This window comes from Pecten maximus, chromosome 1 (assembly GCF_902652985.1).
Source record: "Pecten maximus chromosome 1, xPecMax1.1, whole genome shotgun sequence".
Classification (NCBI taxonomy): Eukaryota; Metazoa; Mollusca; class Bivalvia; order Pectinida; family Pectinidae; genus Pecten; species Pecten maximus.
In genome coordinates, this window is record NC_047015.1 from 8,735,989 (window position 1) to 8,763,351 (window position 27,363).

At 41.1% G+C, this 27,363-nt stretch overlaps 1 protein-coding gene across 2 annotated transcripts in view; it reads right to left on the reverse strand.

Annotated features, from left to right (window-relative positions):
* Window positions 1-457: 457 nt before the first annotated feature.
* The window catches only part of LOC117324021 (germ cell-less protein-like 1), a 36,641-nt gene continuing 9,735 nt past the window's right edge, over window positions 458-27,363 (reverse strand). For both annotated transcript variants that reach the window (XM_033879620.1, XM_033879630.1), the window contains 9 exons: window positions 22,669-22,800; window positions 21,932-22,016; window positions 21,553-21,649; window positions 20,942-21,085; window positions 13,944-14,013; window positions 12,606-12,684; window positions 9,391-9,536; window positions 4,629-4,716; window positions 458-1,735 (listed from right to left, as the gene is read on the reverse strand). In XM_033879620.1, coding sequence (XP_033735511.1) covers window positions 1,433-1,735; window positions 4,629-4,716; window positions 9,391-9,536; window positions 12,606-12,684; window positions 13,944-14,013; window positions 20,942-21,085; window positions 21,553-21,649; window positions 21,932-22,016; window positions 22,669-22,800 — 1,144 coding nt within the window. In that variant the 3' untranslated portion in view covers window positions 458-1,432. The remainder of the gene's footprint in view (window positions 1,736-4,628; window positions 4,717-9,390; window positions 9,537-12,605; window positions 12,685-13,943; window positions 14,014-20,941; window positions 21,086-21,552; window positions 21,650-21,931; window positions 22,017-22,668; window positions 22,801-27,363) is intronic.

Below are 27,363 nucleotides of genomic sequence, written 5' to 3' on the forward strand. Positions count from 1 at the left end.
CCTTGACGTTTTGATCTTACGACCTTGATTTTTGACATCAGAAGGTATTTTATGAACTTAATTTCATATGAATAAGCAACCAGTGGCCTAGCAAGCCTCCATTGCTCACCTGGATATTTCATACAAGTTAAATTACAATAATTTTCCTACTGCTATTGCTGCCTCTTTATCTTTATCATACCACTTGTTATCTGACCACAAGATTTCATTCCTTTATCATACCACATGCTATCTGACCACAAGATTTCATTCCTTTATCATACCACATGCTATCTGACCACAAGATTTCATTCCTTTATCATACCACATGCTATCTGACCACAAGATTTCATTCCTTTATCATACCACATGCTATCTGACCACAAGATTTCATTCCTTTATCATACCACATGCTATCTGACCACAAGATTTCATTCCTTTATCATACCACATGTTATCTGACCACAAGATTTCATTCCTTTATCATACCACATGTTATCTGACCACAAGATTTCATTCCTTTATCATACCACATGTTATCTGACCACAAGATTTCATTCCTTTATCATACCACATGTTATCTGACCACAAGATTTCATTCCTTTATCATACCACGCTATCTGACTACAAGATTTCATTCCTTTATCATACCACGCTATCTGACCACAAGATTTCATTCCTTTATCATACCACATGTTATCTGACCACAAGATTTCATTCCTTTATCATACCACGCTATCTGACCACAAGATTTCATTCCTTTATCATACCACATGTTATCTGACCACAAGATTTCATTCCTTTATCATACCACGTTATCTGACCACAAGATTTCATTCCTTTATCATACCACATGTTATCTGACCACAAGATTTCATTCCTTTATCATACCACGCTATCTGACCACAAGATTTCATTCCTTTATCATACCACATATTATCTGACCACAAGATTTCATTCCTTTATCATACCACATGTTATCTGACCACAAGATTTCATTCTTTTATCATACCACATGTTATCTGACCACAAGATTTCATTCCTTTATCATACCACATGTTATCTGACCACAAGATTTTATTCTTTTATCATACCACATGTTATCTCACCACAAGATTTCATTCTTTTATCATACCACATGTTATCTGACCACAAGATTTCATTCCTTTATCATACCACGCTATCTGACCACAAGATTTCATTCCTTTATCATACCACGCTATCTGACCACAAGATTTTATTCCTTTATCATACCACATGTTATCTGACCACAAGATTTCATTCCTTTATCATACCACGTTATCTGACCACAAGATTTCATTCCTTTATCATACCACATGTTATCTGACCACTAGATTGTCTCCCTTGTCAAAAGTCTACAAATGCACTAGTTGGCCAATTGACAAAGTTTGTATTCTGTATTGTATGACCGACAGAGGATGATGTAGACCTATCATACCACATGTTGACTGGCACAAGAGATTGTCTGTACTCCCTTATCATGTACCAGATGTCCTATAGATGAGATAGTTTGTACTCCCATATCACACAGTCTCACTTGCTGTTCATATACAGTCTGTACACCAGTGTCACAGTGACTGTCCACCTCTCTGTCCCCTCGGAGTCCTGCCTTTATTGTGGCACAGTCCATGTTGATGGCAGGATAGCCAGAATCTGGCGGTGTGGTCAGCAACAAGTTAACCGTGATGTGAAGGGGGAAGATAAAATCACGACCAACAGTCATCACCACTGTCTCCTGTAAACAATGATATAGTTTATAAAAGGTTCAGTGTAAACTGGCTCTCATTATATGTGAACATGTAGACAAAACAGTATCATGAACATGTAATATCTTTAGACCCTTATTAAATGTCTGTACACATTCGTCATTTCATAAACTGATATCTGTATTCTTTCTGGTCATCCACACACTTTCCTATCTCTTCCTGGTCACTGACACACTTTCCTATCTCTTCCTGGTCACCGACACACTTTCCTATCTCTTCCTGGTCACCGACACACTTTCCTATCTCTTCCTGATCACCGACACACTTTCCTATCTCTTCCTGATCGTCCACACACTTTCCTATCTCTTTCTGATCACCGACACACTTTCTATCTCTTCCTGATCACCGACACACTTTCCTATCTCTTCCTGATCGCGGACACACTTTCCTATCTCTTCCTGGTCACCGACACTCCTATCTATCTTTTCCTGATCGTCCACACACTTTCCTATCTCTTCCTGATCGTCCACACACTTTCCTATCTCTTCCTGATCACCGACACACTTTCTATCTCTTCCTGATAGTCTACACACTTTCCTATCTCTTCCTGGTCACCGACACTTTCCTATCTCTTCCTGATCGTCCACACACTTTCCTGTCTCTTCCTGATCGTCTTCACACTTTCTATCTCTTCCTGGTCACCGACACTTTCCTATCTCTTCCTGATCGTCCACACACTTTCCTATCTCTTCCTGATCGTCCACACACTTTCCTATCTCTTCCTGATCGTCTACACACTTTCCTATCTCTTCCTGATCGTCTACACACTTTCCTATCTCTTCCTGATCGTCTACACACTTTCCTATCTCTTCCTGATCACCGACACACTTTCCTGTCTCTTCCTGATCGTCCACACACTTTCCTATCTCTTCCTGATCGTCCACACACTTTCCTGTCTCTTCCTGATCGTCCACACACTTTCCTGTCTCTTCCTGATCGTCCACACACTTTCCTGTCTCTTCCTGATAACCAACACACTTTCCTATCTCTTCCTGATCGTCCACACACTTTCCTGTCTCTTCCTGATCACCGACACACTTTCCTATCTCTTCCTGATCACCGACGTACTTTCCTATCTCTTCCTGATCACCGACACACTTTCCTGTCTCTTCCTGATCACCGACACACTTTCCTATCTCTTCCTGGTCACCGACACTTTCCTATCTCTTCCTGATCGTCCACACACTTTCCTGTCTCTTCCTGATCGTCTTCACACTTTCCTATCTCTTCCTGGTCACCGACACTTTCCTATCTCTTCCTGATCGTCCACACACTTTCCTGTCTCTTCCTGATCGTCCACACACTTTCCTGTCTCTTCCTGGTCGTCCACACACTTTCTCATCTCTTCCTGATCGTCTACACACTTTCCTGTCTCTTCCTGATCGTCCTCACACTTTCCCATCTCTTCCTGATCACCAACACACTTTCTATCTCTTCCTGATCACGGACACACTTTCCTATCTCTTCCTGATAGTCTACACACTTTCCTATCTCTTCCTGGTCACCGACACTTTCCTATCTCTTCCTGATCGTCCACACACTTTCCTGTCTCTTCCTGATCGTCTACACACTTTCCTATCTCTTCCTGATAGTCTACACACTTTCTTATCTCTTCCTGATAGTCTACACACTTTCCTATCTCTTCCTGATCGTCTACACACTTTCCTATCTCTTCCTGATCGTCTACACACTTTCCTATCTCTTCCTGATAGTCTACACACTTTCCTATCTCTTCCTGGTCACCGACACTTTCCTATCTCTTCCTGATAGTCTACACACTTTCCTGTCTCTTCCTGATCACCGACACACTTTCCTATCTCTTCCTGATCACCGACACACTTTCCTATCTCTTCCTGATCACCGACGTACTTTCCTATCTCTTCCTGATCACCGACACACTTTCCTGTCTCTTCCTGATCGTCTACACACTTTCCTATCTCTTCCTGATAGTCTACACACTTTCTTATCTCTTCCTGATAACCAACACACTTTCCTATCTCTTCCTGATCACCGACACACTTTCCTGTCTCTTCCTGATCACCGACACACTTTCCTATCTCTTCCTGATCACCGACGTACTTTCCTATCTCTTCCTGATCACAGACACACTTTCCTATCTCTTCCTGGTCACTGACACACTTTCTATCTCTTCCTGATCACCGACGTACTTTCCTATCTCTTCCTGATCACCGACGTACTTTCCTATCTCTTCATGATCACTGACACACTTTCCTATCTCTTCCTGATAGTCTACACACTTTCCTATCTCTTCCTGATCACCGACACACTTTCTATCTCTTCCTGATCACCGACGTACTTTCCTATCTCTTCCTGATCACCGACGTACTTTCCTATCTCTTCCTGATCACCGACACACTTTCCTATCTCTTCCTGATCGTCCACACACTTTCCTGTCTCTTCCTGATCACCAACACACTTTCCTATCTCTTCCTGGTCACGGATACACTTTCCTATCTCTTCCTGATCACGGATACACTTTCCTATCTCTTCCTGATCACCGACACACTTTCCTGTCTCTTCCTGATCACTGACACACTTCCCTATCTCTTCCTGATCACTGACACACTTTCCTATCTTTTCCTGATCACTGACACACTTTCCTGTGTCTTCCTGATCACTGACACACTTTCCTATCTCTTCCTGATCGTCTACACACTTTCCTATTTCTTCCTGATAGTCTACACACTTCCCTGTCTCTTCCTGATCGTCCACACGTTTTCTTGCCCCTTTCTTGTCATCTACACACACACTATCCTCACTAGCCCATTTATATCATGTTTAAAGAACTATAAAATGGATAACAGGGATCATTCACTGTTATAAGTCTAAAGTCTGACTTACCTCATCTTTTCCCAAACTGATATGCTTCAAACCAGTAGACTTGGAATTCTTTATTTTACCATTCTCATCAAAACAGGCTATCTTCAACCTAAGTATTTAAGATCAGAATGATATAAAGAATACAAAACTTTCATTGTTTTACATATATACAGATGAATAAAATATAAAAAAATGTCTTAAAATCATGCTTTGTACCCCCATACACTGTTAGATAGATACAATCTTGGCCTGAAATACATTCAACTCACCTGTATGTGACATAACAGTACCTGTAACTCGCCTGTATGTGATATACCAGTACCTGTAACTCACCTGTATATGATATACCAGTACATGTAACTCGCCTGTATATGATATACCGGTACCTGTAACTCACCTGTATGTGACATACCAGTACCTGTAACTCACCTGTATATGATAAACTGGTACCTGTAACTCACCTGTATATGATATAACGGTACCTGTAACTCACCTGTATATGATATAACGGTTCCTGTAACTCGCCTGTATATGACATACCAGTACCTGTAACTCACCTGTATATGATAAACCGGTACCTGTAACTCGCCTGCATATGACATAACAGTACCTGTAACTCGCCTGTATATGACATACCAGTACCTGTAACTCACCTGTATATGACATACCAGTACCTGTAACTCACCTGTATATGATATAACGGTACCTGTAACTCACCTGTATATGACATAACAGTACCTGTAACTCGCCTGTATGTGATATACCAGTACCTGTAACTCACCTGTATATGATAAACCGGTACCTGTAACTCACCTGTATATGATATAACGGTACCTGTAACTCACCTGTATATGACATAACAGTACCTGTAACTCACCTGTATGTGATATACAAGTACATGTAACTCACCTGTATATGACATACCAGTACCTGTAACTCACCTGTATATGATAAACCGGTACCTGTAACTCACCTGTATGTGACATACCAGTACCTGTAACTCGCCTGTATGTGATATACCAGTACCTGTAACTCACCTGTATATGACATACATGTAACTCACCGGTATATGACCTACATGTAACTCACCTCTATATGACATACTTGTAACTCGCCTGTATATGACATACCAGTACCTGTAACTCACCTGTATATGACATACATGTAACTCACCTGTATATCACGTACATGTAACTCACCTGTATATCACGTACATGTAACTCACCTGTACATGACATACATGTAACTCACCGGTATATGACCTACATGTAACTCACCTCTATATGACATACTTGTTACTCGCCTGTATCTGACATACATGTGTAACTCACCTGTATATGACATACATGTAACTCACCTGTATATGACATACCTGTAACTCACCTGTATATGACATACATGTAACTCACCTGTATATGACATACCGGTACCTGTAACTCACCTGTACATGACCTACATGTAACTCACCTGTACATGACCTACATGTAACTCACCGGTATATGACATACATGTAACTCACCGGTATATGACGTACATGTAACTCACAGGTATATGACGTACATGTAACTCACAGGTATATGACGTACATGTAACTCACCTGTATATGACATACCAGTACATGTAACTCACCTGTATATGACATACCAGTACATGTAACTCGCCTGTATATGACATACATGTAACTCACCTGTATATGACATACATGTAACTCACCTGTATATCACGTACATGTAAATCACCTGTATATGACATACATGTAACTCACCGGTATATGACATACATGTAACTCACCTGTATATGACATACCTGTAACTCGCCTGTATATGACATACATGTAACTCACCTGTATATGACATACATGTAACTCACCTGTATATGACATACCTGTAACTCACCTGTATATGACATACCAGTACATGTAACTCACCTGTATGACATACCAGTACATGTAACTCACCGGTATATGACGCACATGTAACTCACCTGTATATGACATACCTGTAACTCACCGGTATATGACATACTTGTAACTCGCCTGTATATGACATACTTGTAACTCGCCTGTATATGACCTACATGTAACTCACCTGTATATGACCTACATGTAACTCACCTGTATATGACATACATGTAACTCACCTGTATATGACATACATGTAACTCACCGGTATATGACATACTTGTAACTCGCCTGTATATGACATACTTGTAACTCGCCTGTATATGACCTACATGTAACTCACCTGTATATGACGTACATGTAACTCACCTGTATATGACATACATGTAACTCACCTGTATATGACATACATGTAACTCACCTGTATATGACATACCTGTAACTCACCTGTATATGACATACCAGTACATGTAACTCACCTGTATGACATACCAGTACATGTAACTCACCGGTATATGACGTACATGTAACTCACCTGTATATGACATACCTGTAACTCACCGGTATATGACATACTTGTAACTCGCCTGTATATGACATACTTGTAACTCGCCTGTATATGACCTACATGTAACTCACCTGTATATGACGTACATGTAACTCACCTGTATATGACATACATGTAACTCACCTGTATATGACATACATGTAACTCACCGGTATATGACATACTTGTAACTCGCCTGTATATGACCTACATGTAACTCACCTGTATATGACGTACATGTAACTCACCTGTATATGACATACATGTAACTCACCTGTATATGACATACATGTAACTCACCTGTATATGACATACCTGTAACTCACCTGTATATGACATACCAGTACATGTAACTCACCTGTATGACATACCAGTACATGTAACTCACCGGTATATGATGTACATGTAACTCACCTGTATATGACATACCTGTAACTCACCGGTATATGACATACTTGTAACTCGCCTGTATATGACATACTTGTAACTCGCCTGTATATGACCTACATGTAACTCACCTGTATATGACGTACATGTAACTCACCTGTATATGACATACATGTAACTCACCTGTATATGACATACCTGTAACTCACCTGTATATGACATACCAGTACATGTAACTCACCTGTATGACATACCAGTACATGTAACTCACCGGTATATGACGTACATGTAACTCACCTGTATATGACATACCTGTAACTCACCGGTATATGACATACTTGTAACTCGCCTGTATATGACATACTTGTAACTCGCCTGTATATGACCTACATGTATCTCACTTGTATATGACATACATGTATCTCACCTGTATATGACATACCAGTACATGTAACTCACCTGTATATGACATACATGTATCTCACCTGTATATGACATACATGTATCTCACCTGTATATGACATACATGTATCTCACCTGTATATGACATACATGTAACTCACCTGTATATGACATACATGTAACTCACCAGTATATGACATACCAGTACATGTAACTCACCTGTATATGACATACCAGTACATGTAACTCACCTGTATATGACCTACATGTAACTCGCCTGTATATGACCTACATGTAACTCACCTGTATATGACGTACATGTAACTCACCTGTATATGACATACATGTAACTCACCTGTATATGACATACATGTAACTCACCTGTATATGACATACCTGTAACTCACCTGTATATGACATACCAGTACATGTAACTCACCTGTATGACATACCAGTAGATGTAACTCACCGGTATATGATGTACATGTAACTCACCTGTATATGACATACCTGTAACTCACCGGTATATGACATACTTGTAACTCGCCTGTATATGACATACTTGTAACTCGCCTGTATATGACCTACATGTAACTCACCTGTATATGACGTACATGTAACTCACCTGTATATGACATACATGTAACTCACCTGTATATGACATACATGTAACTCACCTGTATATGACATACATGTATCTCACCTGTATATGACATACATGTAACTCACCTGTATATGACATACCTGTAACTCACCTGTATATGACATACCAGTACATGTAACTCACCTGTATGACATACCAGTACATGTAACTCACCGGTATATGACGTACATGTAACTCACCTGTATATGACATACCTGTAACTCACCGGTATATGACATACTTGTAACTCGCCTGTATATGACATACTTGTAACTCGCCTGTATATGACCTACATGTAACTCACCTGTATATGACGTACATGTAACTCACCTGTATATGACATACATGTAACTCACCTGTATATGACATACATGTAACTCACCTGTATATGACATACATGTATCTCACCTGTATATGACATACATGTAACTCACCTGTATATGACATACCTGTAACTCACCTGTATATGACATACCAGTACATGTAACTCACCTGTATGACATACCAGTACATGTAACTCACCGGTATATGACGTACATGTAACTCACCTGTATATGACATACCTGTAACTCACCGGTATATGACATACTTGTAACTCGCCTGTATATGACATACTTGTAACTCGCCTGTATATGACCTACATGTATCTCACTTGTATATGACATACATGTATCTCACCTGTATATGACATACCAGTACATGTAACTCACCTGTATATGACATACATGTATCTCACCTGTATATGACATACATGTATCTCACCTGTATATGACATACATGTATCTCACCTGTATATGACATACATGTAACTCACCTGTATATGACATACATGTAACTCACCAGTATATGACATACCAGTACATGTAACTCACCTGTATATGACATACCAGTACATGTAACTCACCTGTATGCAACATGTCTCAGTGTCTGGAAGCTAACTGTAAGTGGACATGACTGACTGTGAGTGTTACGTTTGAGAGTGATGACGTTGTTCATGAAAGTCACTAGGAGATCCACACCATAATTGTATCCGACCCATCTCCAGCAGTACTGTAAAACAAAGTCAGAAAGTCATCTATCTCCAGCAGTACTGTAAAACAAAGTCAGAACTTCTGTTCATCTATCTCCAGCAGTACTGTAAAACAAAGTCATAACTTCTGTTCATCTATCTCCAGCAGTACTGTAAAACAAAGTCATAACTTCTGTTTATCTATCTCCAGCAGTACTGTAAAACAAAGTCAGAACTTCTGTTCATCTATCTCCAGCAGTACTGTAAAACAAAGTCATAACGTCTGTTCATCTATCTCCAGCAGTACTGTAAAACAAAGTCAGAACTTCTGTTCATCTATCTCCAGCAGTACTGTAAAACAAAGTCAGAACTTCTGTTCGTCTATCTCCAGCAGTAAGTACTGTACATCTATCTCCAGCAGTACTGTAAAACAAAGTCAGAACTTCTGTTCATCTATCTCCAGCAGTACTGTAAAACAAAGTCATAACGTCTGTTCATCTATCTCCAGCAGTACTGTAAAACAAAGTCAGAACTTCTGTTTATCTATCTCCAGCAGTACTGTAAAACAAAGTCAGAACTTCTGTTCATCTATCTCCAGCAATGCAATAACCCAATCCTCTCCGAAAGTGTAATAACCCAATCCTCTCCAAAAGTGTAATGACCCAACCATCTCTAGAAGTGGAATAACCCCTCAATCTCCAGGAGTACAATAACCCAACCTTCTCCGAAAGTGTAATGACCCAACCATCTCCAGTACAATAACCAACCCATCTACAGTACAATAACCAACTCATCTCCAGTACAATAACCAACCCATCTACAGTACAATAACCAACCCATCTCCAGTACAATAACCAACCAATCTCCGGTACAATAACCAACCCATCTCTAGTACAATAACCAACCCATCTACAGTACCATAACCAACCCATCTCTAGTACAACAAGATAATTCAACGAATTACAGTCCCCCACCGGGTTGTTATCTCGAGATCCAAAAGCAATGAGTGTGAATCTCGAGATGCAATAAGGTCATGTATTTTCTTCAATGTATTGAAAGGTGAAGATGTAGTTTACAGAGACCCGCTTCTATACAGGAACCATCCCATTCTCACTAAATACATGTACACTGTAGGTATACTCTATAAATGATCTCTATATAAAGGACACAAGTCTATGAAGGACACCTTTAGTTTTTCTATTGGGTATCCTTTATAGACAGGTTTTACTGCAATAGACATGAAATTGTAATAATAATAACAAGATGTTGTTTGTTATGCTTACATTGAATTCAACAGTACTGTATATTGATTAAATGGTGACCTGAGAAGAACACAGGTTTGTTTGTCACTGGGAATAATTTGGATGAGAAGACCAAGTCAAGAATTCCTCCAAGGCAATGGGTAGGCGTGGTCAGTAGTTGGTGAAGTTTACAAGATTTTTGAAGGCTGTCCATCTTTGCGAAGTCCATGTTGAAATCTCCAACAACAAGAATGTTTGTACACTTATGTAACTTTGCTTGTGTTGTGCATAGCTTGAATAACTGTAATATAGCTGAATTTAAATGGTTATAAGATGTGTTAGGAGGTATATATATGCATCCAAGTAGCAAATTGCCAGTGATGATTCCAACTGCTTCTATTTGTGGTATGTTGATTTCCAATATGGTTTGGATGGGAATTGCAGAGTAGATGACACAGTTTTGGTACGCGACACACCGCCTTCCCACAGGGAACTATACTACCAAGTATAAAGTTCTAATCCTTAATAGTGTAAGAGATAGAACCTGGACAAATTTTTCTTTCTTTAATGTAGGTCAGAGGTCAAAATATAGGTCACAGTGACCCGGTTTTGGTACGCGACACACCGCCTTCCCACGGGGAACCATACTACCAAGTATTAAGTTCTAGTGCTTTATAGTGTAGGAGATAGAGCCCGGACAAGCTTTTTCTTTAATGTAGGTCAGAGGTCAAAATATAGGTCACAGTGACCCGGTTTCTGTACGCGACACACCGCCTTCCCACAAGGAACCATACTACCAAGTATTAAGTTCTAGTCCTTTATAGTGTAGGAGATAGAGCCTGGACAAACTTTTACTTTAATGAAGGTCAGAGGTCAAAATATAGCAAAATAAAGGTCACAGTGACCCGGTTTTGGTACGCGACACACCGCCTTCCCACAAGGAACCATACTACCAAGTATTAAGTTCTAGTCCTTTATAGTGTAGGAGATAGAGCCCGGACAAACTTTTACTTTAATGTAGGTCAGAGGTAAAAAAATAGCAAAATATAGGTCACATTGACCCGGTTTTTGTACGCGACACACTGCCTTCCCACAGAGAACAATACTACTAAGTATTAAGTTCTAGTGCTTTATAGTGTAGGAGATAGAGCCCGGACAAGCTTTTTCTTTAATGTAGGTCAGAGGTCAAAATATAGGTCACAGTGACCCGGTTTTTGTATGCGACACACCGCCTTCCCACAGGGAACCCACACACTAAGTATGAAGTTCCAGTGTCTTATAGTATGGGAGATAGAGCCCGGACAAATAGTGTGCGGAAGGACGGACGGACAGACGGACGGACGGACAGACGGACAGACGGACGGACACAACGCAAACCTATAGTCCCCCCCGGATTCCGGTGGGGGACTAATAACCAACCCATCTCCAGTACAATAACCAACTCATCTCCAGTACAATAACCAACCCATCTACAGTAACATAACCAACCCATCTCCAGTACAATAACCAAACCATCTCCAGTACAATAACCAACCAATCTCCAGTACAATAACCAAACCATCTCTATTACAATAACCAACCCATCTCTGGTACAATAACCCAACCATCACCTGTAGTGCAATATCCCACCGATATCTGGTGTTTCACATACTCCCAATCCCTCACCAAAATCTATCCAAGGGTTCAAGATATCTTTTTTATTTCAAAAAAGGTCAAGTATGGCTTTTTCGTTTAACCCAAGCTGAGGACCACCAAAATCTAATCAGATGTAGGACTTGATGTTGGAATTTCATGGTATTGTTATGAACTAAATCTGTCAATACTGGTAACTTTGATCGTATCACAGTAGACAATAGTAATCCAATGTACCTCTCCATCCTTGGGTAACACCCTTCCACATCGTAGGGACAGACGGTCAAAAACAGCCTGATCAGGAACTTCTGCTGGTCTGTAATACAAAGCTTTCTGTTAGTCTCTCATAAATACTGTCCAGTGTAAACAAAGTGTAATGGAAATATCTCAAACTGACAAATGGTTGTACCAACTTATCACAGATTCTTTTACCTATATATAGACCATAACATTGGTCATTTACACTTGTTTTAGAAAGGAAAGAGGTGTTTCTGAAAACTAACAATATTGGTTTTCAAATGATGTTTATGTGCACATTACCTCATTTACCTTACACCATTCCAGGTGTTTTGAAAAATGAACATCTTTCTTTGTGACCTTGAATACAGAACAGGTTGAAGTAATATTGTATTTTAATCAAATTTCTGTGATTTTGTGGTACTGGACTCTGCATGTCATACCATCATATTATCTTATATATTATTATATATATTTGTGTTAAATGGGTTTCAAATTGGAGTTTAACAATAGTTCTTGTCTTCATTGAATATACAAGACAATAATCATCCCTGAGTCCTCCTCTAATATCAGATTTACCCTGGAGTCCTCCTCTAACATCCGATTTACCCCACGAGTCCTCCTCTAACATCAGATTTACCCCGAGTCCTCCTCTAACATCAGATTTACCCCCGAGTCCTCCTCTAACATCAGATTTACCCCGAGTCCTCCTCTAACATCAGATTTACCCCGAGTCCTCCTCTAACATCAGATTTACCCCCGAGTCCTCCTCTAACATCAGATTTACCCTCAGTCCTCCTCTAACATCAGATTTACCCCGAGTCCTCCTCTAACATCAGATTTACCCTCAGTCCTCCTGTAACATCCGATTTACCCTCAGCCCTTCTCTAACATCAGATTTACCCTCAGCCCTTCTCTAACATCAGATTTACCCTCAGCCCTTCTCTAACATCTGATTTACCCCGAGTCCTCCTCTAACATCAGATTTACCCTCAGCCCTTCTCTAACATCAGATTTACCCCGAGTCCTCCTCTAACATCAGATTTACCCTCAGTCCTCCTGTAACATCCGATTTACCCTCAGCCCTTCTCTAACATCAGATTTACCCTCAGCCCTTCTCTAACATCAGATTTACCCTCAGCCCTTCTCTAACATCTGATTTACCCCGAGTCCTCCTCTAACATCAGATTTACCCTCAGCCCTTCTCTAACATCAGATTTACCCCGAGTCCTCCTCTAATATCCGATTAACCCCGAGTCCTCTTCTAACATCAGATTTACCCCGAGTCCTCCTCTAACATCAGATTTACCCACAGTCCTCCTCTAACATCATATTTACCCCGAGTCTTGTCCCTGTTCCATTTTCAGCATTTCTTTCCAATGATGTTCATAGCTTAATCTTATCCAATCTGGAAAACAAATCATACACATCAGAAGACCTTTTTTCCCCATAAATGTCTAATAGAATTGATCTGACTTTTTTTCCCTGGCTATGCCATTCTTTATATCTGGAGATGTCTTTTGTAGGCTACCCCTGGATTTTTTTTTATACAAATGTGGGAAAATGAGGGATATATGTTATTTATTTCCTGGTTAACACACACAAATGCCACATACAAATAAAACACAAAACAAAAATACAGTTCAGTGTTCTTGGCCATATTAAATTAGATTAAAATCACAACAGCCAATATGCCAGTGGGGTTATATCAAATTACTTTTACAAAATGCTTTAAAATGTCTTATTTCCAACAGACTACACACTGGTTCAGGTAATATGTAGGAAATTACATACAGTATTCAATCCTGCGGGCTATAAACTGCTGAGGGCTATACATTGGTGGGGGCTAAACACTGGTGGGGGCTATACACTGGTGAGGGTAATACACTGGTGAGGGCTATACACTGGTGAGGGTAATACACTGGTGAGGGCTAAACACTGGTGAGGGCTGTACACTGGTGAGGGCTATACACTGGTGAGGACGAAACACTAGTGAGGGCTATACACTGGTGAGGGCTGCACACTGGTGAGGGCTGTACACTGGTGAGGGCTATACACTGTTGAGGGCTGTACACTGGTGAGGGTAATACACTGGTGAGGACTGCACACTGGTGAGGGCTGTACACTGGTGAGGGCTGTACACTGGTGAGGGCTATACACTGGTGAGGGCTATACACTGGTGAGGGCTATACACTAGTGGGGGCTATACACTAGTGAGGGCTGTACACTGGTGAGGTCTGTACACTGGCGAGGGCTATACACTGGTGAGGACTAAACACTGGTGAGGGCTGTAAACTGGTGGGGGCTATAAACTGGTGGGGGCTATACACTGGTGAGGGTTATACACTGATGAGGGCTATACACTGGTGAGGGCTATAAACTGCTGAGGGTTATACACTGGTGGGGGCTATAAACTGCTGAGGGCTATACATTGGTGGGGGCTAAACACTGGTGGGGGCTATACACTGGTGAGGGCTATAAACTGGTGAGGGTTAAACACTAGTGAGGGCTATACACTGGTGAGGGCTATACACTGGTGAGGGCTATACACTGGTGAGGGCTATACACTAGTGAGGGCTATACACTGGTGCGGGTAATACACTGGTGAGGGCTATACACTGATGGGGGCTGTACACTGGTGAGGGTAATACACTGGTGAGGGCTATACACTGGTGAGGGCTATACACAGGTGAGGGCTATACACTGGTGAGGGCTATACACAGGTGAGGGCTATACACTGGTGAGGGTAATACACTGGTGAGGGTAATACACTGGTGAGGGTAATACACTGTTGAGGCTTATACACTGGTGGGGGCTATACACTGGTGAGGGGTAATACACTGGTGAGGGCTATACACTGGTGAGGGCTATAAACTGCTGAGGGGTTATACACTGGTGGGGGCTATAAACTGCTGAGGGCTATACATTGGTGGGGGCTAAACACTGGTGGCGGCTATACACTCGTGAGGGTAATACACTGGTGAGGGCTATACACTGGTTAGGGCTATACACAGGTGAGGGCTGTACACTGGTGAGGGCTATACACTGTTGAGGGCATACATTTTAGGGTGTCAGGGGTGGGGCTATACACGGGGGGGCTTACACTGGGAGGGCTATACATTTTGAGGGCTGACAGGGTGGGGGTTTATAAATGGGTAGGGCTATCACTTGATGGCAACACGGTGAGTCTGTACAGGTGAGGGCTTTTTACAGGGGTGGGGGCTATCACGGGTGAGGGGAACGGTGATGGCTATACAGGTGGGGTCTGTACATGGGGGGGCTTACATGGGTGAGGGCTATACACTGGTGATGGCTATACACTGGTGAGGGTTATACACTGGCAGGGACTAAACACTAGTGAGGACTAAACACTAGTGAGGACTGTACACTGGTGAGGGCTGTACACTGGTGTGGGTTATACACTGATGAGGGCTATAAACTGGTGAGGGCTATACACAGGTGAGGGCTGTACACTGGTGAGGGCTGTACACTGGTGAGGAGGAAACACTAGTGAGGGCTATACACTGGTGAGGGCTGTACACTGGTGAGGGTTATACACTGGTGGGGGCTATACACTGGCAGGGGCTAAACACTAGTGAGGACTGTACACTGGTGAGGGCTGTACACTGGTGTGGGTTATACACTGGTGAGGGCTATACACTGGTGAGGGCTATAGACTGGTGAGGGCTATACACAGGTGAGGGCTGTACACTGGTGAGGGCTATAGACTGGTGAGGGTTATACACAGGTGAGGGCTGTACACTGGTGAGGGCTATACACTGGTGAGAGCTATACACTGGTGAGGGTTATACACTGGTGAGGGCTATAGACTGGTGAGGGCTATACACAGGTGAGGGCTGTACACTGGTGAGGGCTGTACACTGGTGTGGGTTATACACAGGTGAGGGCTGTACACTGGTGAGGGCTATACACTGGTGAGGTCTGTACACTGGTGAGGCCGAAACATTAGTGAGGGCTATACACTGGTGATGGCAATACACTGGTGAGGGCTATACACTGGTGGGGGCTAAGCACTAGTGAGGGCTATACACTGGTGAGGGCTATACACTGGTGAGGGCTGTACACTGGTGAGGGTTATACACTGGTGGGGGCTATACACTGGTGCGGGTAATATACTGGTGAGGGCTATACACTGGTGAGGGTTATACACTGGTGAGGGCTATACACTGGCAGGGGCTTAACACTAGTGAGGGCTGTACACTAGTGAGGACTAAACACTAGAGAGGACTGTACACTGGTGAGGGCTGTACACTGGTGTGGGTTATACACTGGTGAGGGCTATACACAGGTGAGGGCTGTACACTGGTGAGGGCTATACACTGTTGAGGGCTGTACACTGGTGAGGGCTATACACTGGTGAGGGCTGTACACTGGTGAGGGCTATACACTGTTGAGGGCTGTACACTGGTGAGGGCTATACACTGGTGAGGGCTGTACACTGGTGAGGGTTATACACTGGTGGGGGCTATACACTGGTGCGGGTAATATACTGGTGAGGGCTATACACTGGTGAGGGTTATACACTGGTGAGGGCTATACACTGGCAGGGGCTTAACACTAGTGAGGGCTGTACACTAGTGAGGACTAAACACTAGAGAGGACTGTACACTGGTGAGGGCTGTACACTGGTGTGGGTTATACACTGGTGAGGGCTATACACAGGTGAGGGCTGTACACTGGTGAGGGCTATACACTGTTGAGGGCTATACACTGGTGAGGGCTGTACACTGGTGAGGGCTATACACTGTTGAGGGCTGTACACTGGTGAGGGCTATACATGGGTGAGGGCTATACACTGGTGATGGCTGTACACTGGTGAGGGCTATACATGGGTGAGGGCTATACACTGGTGAGGGCTATACACTGTTGAGGGCTGTACACTGGTGAGGGCTATACACTGGTGAGGACTGTACACTGGTGAGGGCTATACACTGTTGAGGGCTATACACTGGTGAGGGCTATACATGGGTGAGGGCTATACACTGGTGATGGCTATACACTGGTGAGGTCTGTACACTGGTGAGGGCTATACATGGGTGAGGGCTATACACTGGTGAGGGCTGTACACTGGTGAGGGCTATACACTGTTGAGGGCTGTACACTGGTGAGGGCTATACATGGGTGAGGGCTATACACTGGTGATGGCTATACACTGGTGAGGGCTATACACTGGTGAGGTCTGTACACTGGTGAGGGCTATACATGGGTGAGGGCTGTACACTGGTGAGGACTGTACACTGGTGAGGGCTATACACTGGTGAAGGCTATACACTGGTGCAGGTAATATGTAGGAAATAACATTGATGCTTTTTGAGAAACAGAGCTAAACACAAAACAAGTCCAGATTGCCAACATCTCTAATTTCTGTAGTCACTGAACCCTTCATTCTGTATGATATTCTGTAAATGAAGGCTGTGTGGAGGATCTAACTACTGTATACCTGGTAATTTTCGCCCCGTTTAATTTTCGACATTTTCGCCCTTTGAAGATATTCTTTGTTTGACACCTGATCACATTTTACATCTCATGCTGTTAAGACAATTGGGGAACTCGATAAGTCCCGAGTGGTCCGAGTGCAACTTGTATTGATAATTCCGAATGCAATTTTCCGATTTTACAAACGAGGAAAAGCAAATATGTTTTGTGTTGCTCAAGGGCGAAAATAATCTGGGGCAAAAATAACCTGGGGCGAAAATTACCAGGTATACAGTATATACATTGTACCAAGTGTCGTGTTTGGGAATTTAGCAATCTCTCCCTTCTGGTTGAGATCCCCTATCTCACCCCAAAATGGGTGAAAGGCTGCCACGTCAAAGTTTTTGCAAGACTGAAAATTATGAACGCTTTATTGGCCACCCTTCCTTAATATCCTTACCAATTTTCAGGTCATTGGCACCAATGAAACTAGTGAAGTGTTTGAAATGTAAAATTAGGATGGCTGCCATCTTAAGACCGACATGAATATTAACAACACTTGGTTGGGACCATCTCAGGATCATATCAGGTAAGTAAGAATTGAATCCCACTTGTTGAAGTTGAGAAGAAGTTTGAAATAGGTGATGTTCAGAAAAACCATGACTGTACATGTTACATAATAGTAGCCACAGCTATCATGTCAAAGTTTTTTTACAAGGCTGAAAAATAACAGCACTTTGTCGGATTCCATTCCTTAACATGACAACCAATTTAAGCTTAATTGCACCAGTGAAACTTGAGAAGAAGTTTAAAATGTGTTTTCCAAGATGGGGGCCATAGTGGCTATCTTAGATTTCAGATACACGAGAAAAAAAAAAAAAAAAACTTGGTCAGGACCATCCCAGGATCAATTCAGGTAAGAAGACCCCTTAGCAAGGTTTACGTGACATTGAGTACTACATGTCACACACTGTATGGGTCGGACCCCTTACCAAGGTTTACGTGACATTGAGTGTACTACATGTAACACACTGTATGGGTCGGACCCCTTACCAAGGTTTACGTGACAGTGAGTGTACTACATGTCACACATTGTATGTGTCGGACTCCTTACCAAGGTTTACGTGACATTGAGTGTACTACATGTAACACACTGTATGGGTCGGACCCCTTACCAAGGTTTACGTGACATTGAGTCACACATTGTATGGGTCGGACCCCTTACCAAGATTTACGTGACAGTGAGTGTACTACATGTCACACACTGTATGGGTCGGACCCCTTACCAAGGTTTAAGTGACATTGAGTGTACTACATGTCACACACTGTATGGGTCGGACCCCTTCCCAAGGTTTACGTGACAGTGAGTGTACTACATGTCACACACTGTATGGGTCGGACCCCTTACCAAGGTTTACGTGACATTGAGTGTACTACATGTAACACACTGTATGGGTCGGACCCCTTACCAAGGTTTACGTGACATTGAGTCACACATTGTATGGGTCGGACCCCTTACCAAGATTTACGTGACAGTGAGTGTACTACATGTCACACACTGTATGGGTCGGACCCCTTACCAAGGTTTAAGTGACATTGAGTGTACTACATGTCACACACTGTATGGGTCGGACCCCTTCCCAAGGTTTACGTGACAGTGAGTGTACTACATGTCACACACTGTATGGGTCGGACCCCTTACCAAGGTTTACGTGACATTGAGTGTACTACATGTAACACACTGTATGGGTCGGACCCCTTACCAAGGTTTACGTGACATTGAGTGTACTACATGTAACACACTGTATGGGTCGGACCCCTTACCAAGGTTTACGTGACAGTGAGTGTACTACATGTCACACATTGTATGTGTCGGACTCCTTACCAAGGTTTACGTGACATTGAGTGTACTACATGTAACACACTGTATGGGTCGGACCCCTTACCAAGGTTTACGTGACATTGAGTCACACATTGTATGGGTCGGACCCCTTACCAAGATTTACGTGACAGTGAGTGTACTACATGTCACACACTGTATGGGTCGGACCCCTTACCAAGGTTTAAGTGACATTGAGTGTACTACATGTCACACACTGTATGGGTCGGACCCCTTCCCAAGGTTTACGTGACAGTGAGTGTACTACATGTCACACACTGTATGGGTCGGACCCCTTACCAAGGTTTACGTGACATTGAGTGTACTACATGTAACACACTGTATGGGTCGGACCCCTTACCAAGGTTTACGTGACATTGAGTGTACTACATGTCACACACTGTATGGGTCGGACCCCTTACCAAGGTTTACGTGACAGTGAGTGTACTACATGTCACACACTGTATGGGTCGGACCCCTTACCAAGGTTTACGTGACATTGAGTGTACTACATGTCACACACTGTATGGGTCGGACCCCTTACCAAGGTTTACGTGACATTGAGTGTACTACATGTCACACACTGTATGGGTCGGACCCCTTACCAAGGTTTACGTGACATTGAGTGTACTACATGTAACACACTGTATGGGTCGGACCCCTTACCAAGGTTTACGTGACATTGAGTGTACTACATGTCACACACTGTATGAGTCGGATCCCTTCCCAAGGTTTACGTGACATTGAGTGTACTACATGTCACACACTGTATGGGTCGGACCCCTTACCAAGGTTTACGTGACATTGAGTGTACTACATGTAACACACTGTATGGGTCGGACCCCTTACCAAGGTTTACGTGACAGTGAGTGTACTACATGTCACACACTGTATGGGTCGGACCCCTTACCAAGGTTTACGTGACATTGAGTGTACTACATGTAACACACTGTATGGGTCGGACCCCTTACCAAGGTTTACGTGACATTGAGTCACACATTCTATAGGTCAGACTCCTTACCAAGGTCAATGATACAGTCCTTCTCCAGGATTTTCAGTGAAGACAGATCAGTCAGAATGTGGTGCCATCGGACTTTACAATAAGGAAGTAAAAATTGTTGCCCATCTGATGTTGTTAAGAAAGCCAACTTCTTTTCATCTGTCCCTTCAATAAGAATAGTAACAAAGTTTATTCAGGTAAAAAGTCAAAAAGTAATTTGGTAAACATGATATCACATATCAAACAATCACAGCTAACAGACAGTACTGTCACCTAGACTTTGGAACTTCGTTTTTTACTAGGATTTATGTCTTACATCAAAAATCCTCGTCATCTCTGATATTTATTCTGCCATTTTAAAATGTTTCCCTACTCGGGACTATTGTAGGGAGGAATGTTTCCCTACTCGGGACTATTGTAGGGAGGAATGTTTCCCTACTCGGGACTATTGTAGGGAGGAATGTTTCCCTACTCGGGACTATTGTAGGGAGGAATGTTTCCCTACTCGGGACTATTGTAGGGAGGAATGTTTCCCTACTCGGGACTATTGTAGGGAGGAATGTTTCCCTACTCGGGACTATTGTAGAGAGGAATGTTTCCCTACTCGGGACTATTGTAGGGAGGAAATGTACCTGTTGAAGTAACGAGGCCTCTGAAGAAGTTGTCACAATCTTTTGTAAGGTCCTTGTTGTTTCCTGACCAGGTGGGCTTCAGTCTCACAAATATCCACTATGTCAAATGGACAAAAGTGACACAATAAAAGCAAATAACCAACTGTGTCAAATAGATAAGACAAAATCAAAGACTTAGTTAACACATGTACGGAACATTTAAGTTTTCAATGAAATATCATCATACATTTACGTATCTGAGTTCAAAATGTCCAATGTAATGGATGGTAATATCACATATTACCTGATGTACCAGGTATGTCATGAGAGACTTCATATCATCTTAATGACAACTGTTACAATCTTTGGTTAAGTGACCATAACACTGCAATCAAAATACCTTTTTCAACAGATTGTAGACATCCATCTCAACCTGCATCACAGACAGATCAGGGGAGGCAATCAAGTCTGTCATCATCTCAATGCTGGTCCAATTAACAACAAGAGTAATATCTTAAAATATGTGATCACCAAGAACTAGAAGAAAATAGCTCACTAATGCTCCCCAATCCACCCTGATTCCCACTCTGCCCAAAACACCTTTAAATAAAAACATAAACAGGGAAAATAGTAGGTCAAAACAGTTAGCAAAGATTAAATAGTGTACATTATCATGTGTGTTTTGAGAAGTTGGATGAAACTGAGTGTTTAAAGAATTTACTTCTATTTCCCTTAATGGGCCCAAAGGGCCTCATCCTCTGTTTATACAACACCGGATCTTCTATGCCTAAAATTACTCCAGAAAAACAAAGTCATCAAAATCCATTCAGGAATTCAGAACTAGTACTGATTTAAAGAAAAACTTGTCGTCAGATGACAGACCTTCAGACCAGGTGAGCTAAAAATTAAAATCCATGTAATCTGTAGGATGTGTTGAGATCTCCATACTTCCATGCTACTATATGCTCTCTAACTTTGTTTGGGGGTGGTGGTTAATTAAGTGAAATAACATTTACCTGGAAGCTTTTCCAGATTACAAGTGTTTGAATTATGACAAGAAATACTGTCACAAAGCATACGCTTATTTACCTCTTTCAGGCAGACAAGCTTAATTACTTAGAGATATGCAAAATATACCTTATACCCTGCAGGAGAAATGGGCTTTCATTGGCTATCAGGTTATAGAGGAGCCAGTTACGACAATCCTTGGTGATGGTCTGGAGGGCATATCTACTACTGGCAATGTAGTATGAGCACACAGTCTGGCCACTATAAAGAGAACCTTCATGTCAATACACTATCAACAAATTAACCGAAACTAGATACATTGTCTGTCCACAAACCTAATATAGATACACTGTCTGTCCACAAACCTAATATAGATACACTGTCTGTCCACAAACCTAATATAGATACACTGTCTGTCCACAAACCTAATATAGATACACTGTCTGTCCACAAACCTAATATAGATACATTGTCTGTCCACAAACCTAATATAGATACACTGTCTGTCCACAAACCTAATATAGATACACTGTCTGTCCACAAACCTAATATAGATACATTGTCTGTCCACAAACCTAATATAGATACACTGTCTGTCCACAAACCTAATATAGATACACTGTCTGTCCACAAACCTAATATAGATACACTGTCTGTCCACAAACCTAATATAGATACACTGTCTGTCCACAAACCTAATATAGATACACTGTCTGTCCACAAACCTAATATAGATACACTGTCTGTCCACAAACCTAATATAGATACACTGTCTGTCCACAAACCTAATATAGATACACTGTCTGTCCACAAACCTAATATAGATACACTGTCTGTCCACAAACCTAATATAGATACACTGTCTGTCCACAAACCTAATATAGATACACTGTCTGTCCACAAACCTAATATAGATACACTGTCTGTCCACAAACCTAATATAGATACATTGTCTGTCTACAAACCTAATGTAAATACACTGTCTGTCCACAAACCTAATATAGATACACTGTCTGTCCACAAACCTAATATAGATACATTGTCTGTCCACAAACCTAATATAGATACATTGTCTGTCCACAAACCTAATATAGATACTGTCTGTCCACAAACTTAATATAGATACATTGTCTGTCCACTAACCTAATATAGATACACTGTCTGTCCACAAACCTAATATAGATACACTGTCTGTCTACAAACCTAATATAGATACATTGTCTGTCCACAAACCTAATATAGATACATTGTCTGTCCACAAACCTAATGTAGATACACTGTCTGTCCACAAACCTAATGTAAATACACTGTCTGTCCACAAACCTAATATAGATACACTGTCTGTCCACAAACCTAATATAATACACTGTCTGTCCACAAACCTAATATAGATACACTGTCTGTCTACAAACCTAATATAAATACACTGTCTGTCCACAAACCTAATATAGATACACTGTCTGTCCACACATCTAATGTAAATACATCGTCTGTCCACAAACCTAATATAGATACTGTCTGTCCACAAACCTAATATAGATACTGTCTGTCCACAAACCTAATATAGATACACTGTCTGTCCACAAACCTAATATAGATACACTGTCTGTCCACAAACCTAATATAGATACTGTCTGTCCACAAACCTAATATAGATACACTGTCTGTCCACAAACCTAATATAAATACACTGTCTGTCCACAAACCTAATATAGATACACTGTCTGTCCACAAACCTAATGTAAATACACTGTCTGTCTACAAACCTAATATAAATACACTGTCTGTCCACAAACCTAATATAGATACACTGTCTGTCCACAAACCTAATATAGATACATTGTCTGTCCACAAACCTAATATAGATACATTGTCTGTCCACAAACCTAATATAGATACATTGTCTGTCCACAAACCTAATATAGATACACTGTCTGTCCACAAACCTAATATAGATACACTGTCTGTCCACAAACCTAATATAGATACACTGTCTGTCCACAAACCTAATATAGATACACTGTCTGTCCACAAACCTAATATAGATACACTTGTCTGTCCACAAACCTAATATAGATACACTGTCTGTCCACAAACCTAATATAGATACACTGTCTGTCCACAAACCTAATATAGATACATTGTCTGTCCACAAACCTAATATAGATACACTGTCTGTCCACAAACCTAATATAGATACACTGTCTGTCCACAAACCTAATATAGATACACTGTCTGTCCACAAACCTAATATAGATACACTGTCTGTCCACAAACCTAATATAGATACATTGTCTGTCCACAAACCTAATATAGATACACTGTCTGTCCACAAACCTAATATAGATACATGTCTGTCCACAAACCTAATATAGATACACTGTCTGTCCACAAACCTAATATAGATACACTGTCTGTCCACAAACCTAATATAGATACACTGTCTGTCCACAAACCTAATATAGATACATTGTCTGTCCACAAACCTAATATAGATACACTGTCTGTCCACAAACCTAATATAGATACACTGTCTGTCCACAAACCTAATATAGATACACTGTCTGTCCACAAACCTAATATAGATACACTGTCTGTCCACAAACCTAATATAGATACACTGTCTGTCCACAAACCTAATATAGATACACTGTCTGTCCACAAACCTAATATAGATACACTGTCTGTCCACAAACCTAATATAGATACACTGTCTGTCCACAAACCTAATATAGATACACTGTCTGTCCACAAACCTAATATAGATACACTGTCTGTCCACAAACCTAATATAGATACACTGTCTGTCCACAAACCTAATATAGATACACTGTCTGTCCACAAACCTAATATAGATACACTGTCTGTCCACAAACCTAATATAGATACATTGTCTGTCCACAAACCTAATATAGATACACTGTCTGTCCACAAACCTAATATAGATACACTGTCTGTCCACAAACCTAATATAGATACACTGTCTGTCCACAAACCTAATATAGATACACTGTCTGTCCACAAACCTAATATAGATACACTGTCTGTCCACAAACCTAATATAGATACACTGTCTGTCCACAAACCTAATATAGATACACTGTCTGTCCACAAACCTAATATAGATACACTGTCTGTCCACAAACCTAATATAGATACACTGTCTGTCCACAAACCTAATATAGATACACTGTCTGTCCACAAACCTAATATAGATACACTGTCTGTCCACAAACCTAATATAGATACACTGTCTGTCCACAAACCTAATATAGATACACTGTCTGTCCACAAACCTAATATAGATACATTGTCTGTCCACAAACCTAATATAGATACACTGTCTGTCCACAAACCTAATATAGATACACTGTCTGTCCACAAACCTAATATAGATACACTTGTCTGTCCACAAACCTAATATAGATACACTGTCTGTCCACAAACCTAATATAGATACACTGTCTGTCCACAAACCTAATATAGATACACTGTCTGTCCACAACCTAATATAGATACACTGTCTGTCCACAAACCTAATATAGATACATTGTCTGTCCACAAACCTAATATAGATACACTTGTCTGTCCACAACCTAATATAAGATACACTGTCTGTCCACAAACCTAATATAGATACACTGTCTGTCCACAAACCTAATATAGATACACTGTCTGTCACAAACCTAATATAGATACACTTGTCTGTCCACAAACCTAATATAGATACACTGTCTGTCCACAAACCTAATATAGATACACTGTCTGTCCACAAACCTAATATAGATACATTGTCTGTCCACAAACCTAATAGATACATTGTCTGTCCACAAACCTAATATAGATACACTGTCTGTCCACAAACCTAATATAGATACATGTCTGTCCACAACCTAGATACACTGTCTGTCCACAAACCTAATATAGATACACTGTCTGTCCACAAACCTAATATAGATACACTGTCTGTCCACAAACCTAATATAGATACACTGTCTGTCCACAAACCTAATATAGATACATTGTCTGTCCACAAACCTAATATAGATACACTGTCTGTCCACAAACCTAATATAGATACACTTGTCTGTCCACAAACCTAATATAGATACACTGTCTGTCCACAAACCTAATATAGATACACTGTCTGTCCACAAACCTAATATAGATACACTGTCTGTCCACAAACCTAATATAGATACACTGTCTGTCCACAAACCTAATATAGATACATTGTCTGTCCACAAACCTAATATAGATACACTGTCCACAAACCTAATATAGATACACTGTCTGTCCACAAACCTAATATAGATACACTGTCTGTCCACAAACCTAATATAGATACACTGTCTGTCCACAAACCTAATATAGATACACTGTCTGTCCACAAACCTAATATAGATACACTGTCTGTCCACAAACCTAATATAGATACACTGTCTGTCCACAAACCTAATATAGATACACTGTCTGTCCACAAACCTAATATAATACACTGTCTGTCCACAAACCTAATATAGATACACTTGTCTGTCCACAAACCTAATATAGATACATGTCTGTCCACAAACCTAATATAGATACACTGTCTGTCCACAAACCTAATATAGATACACTGTCTGTCCACAAACCTAATATAGATACATTGTCTGTCCACAAACCTAATATAGATACATTGTCTGTCCACAAACCTAATATAGATACACTGTCTGTCCACAAACCTAATATAGATACACTGTCTGTCCACAAACCTAATATAGATACACTGTCTGTCCACAAACCTAATATAGATACACTGTCCACAAACCTAATATAGATACA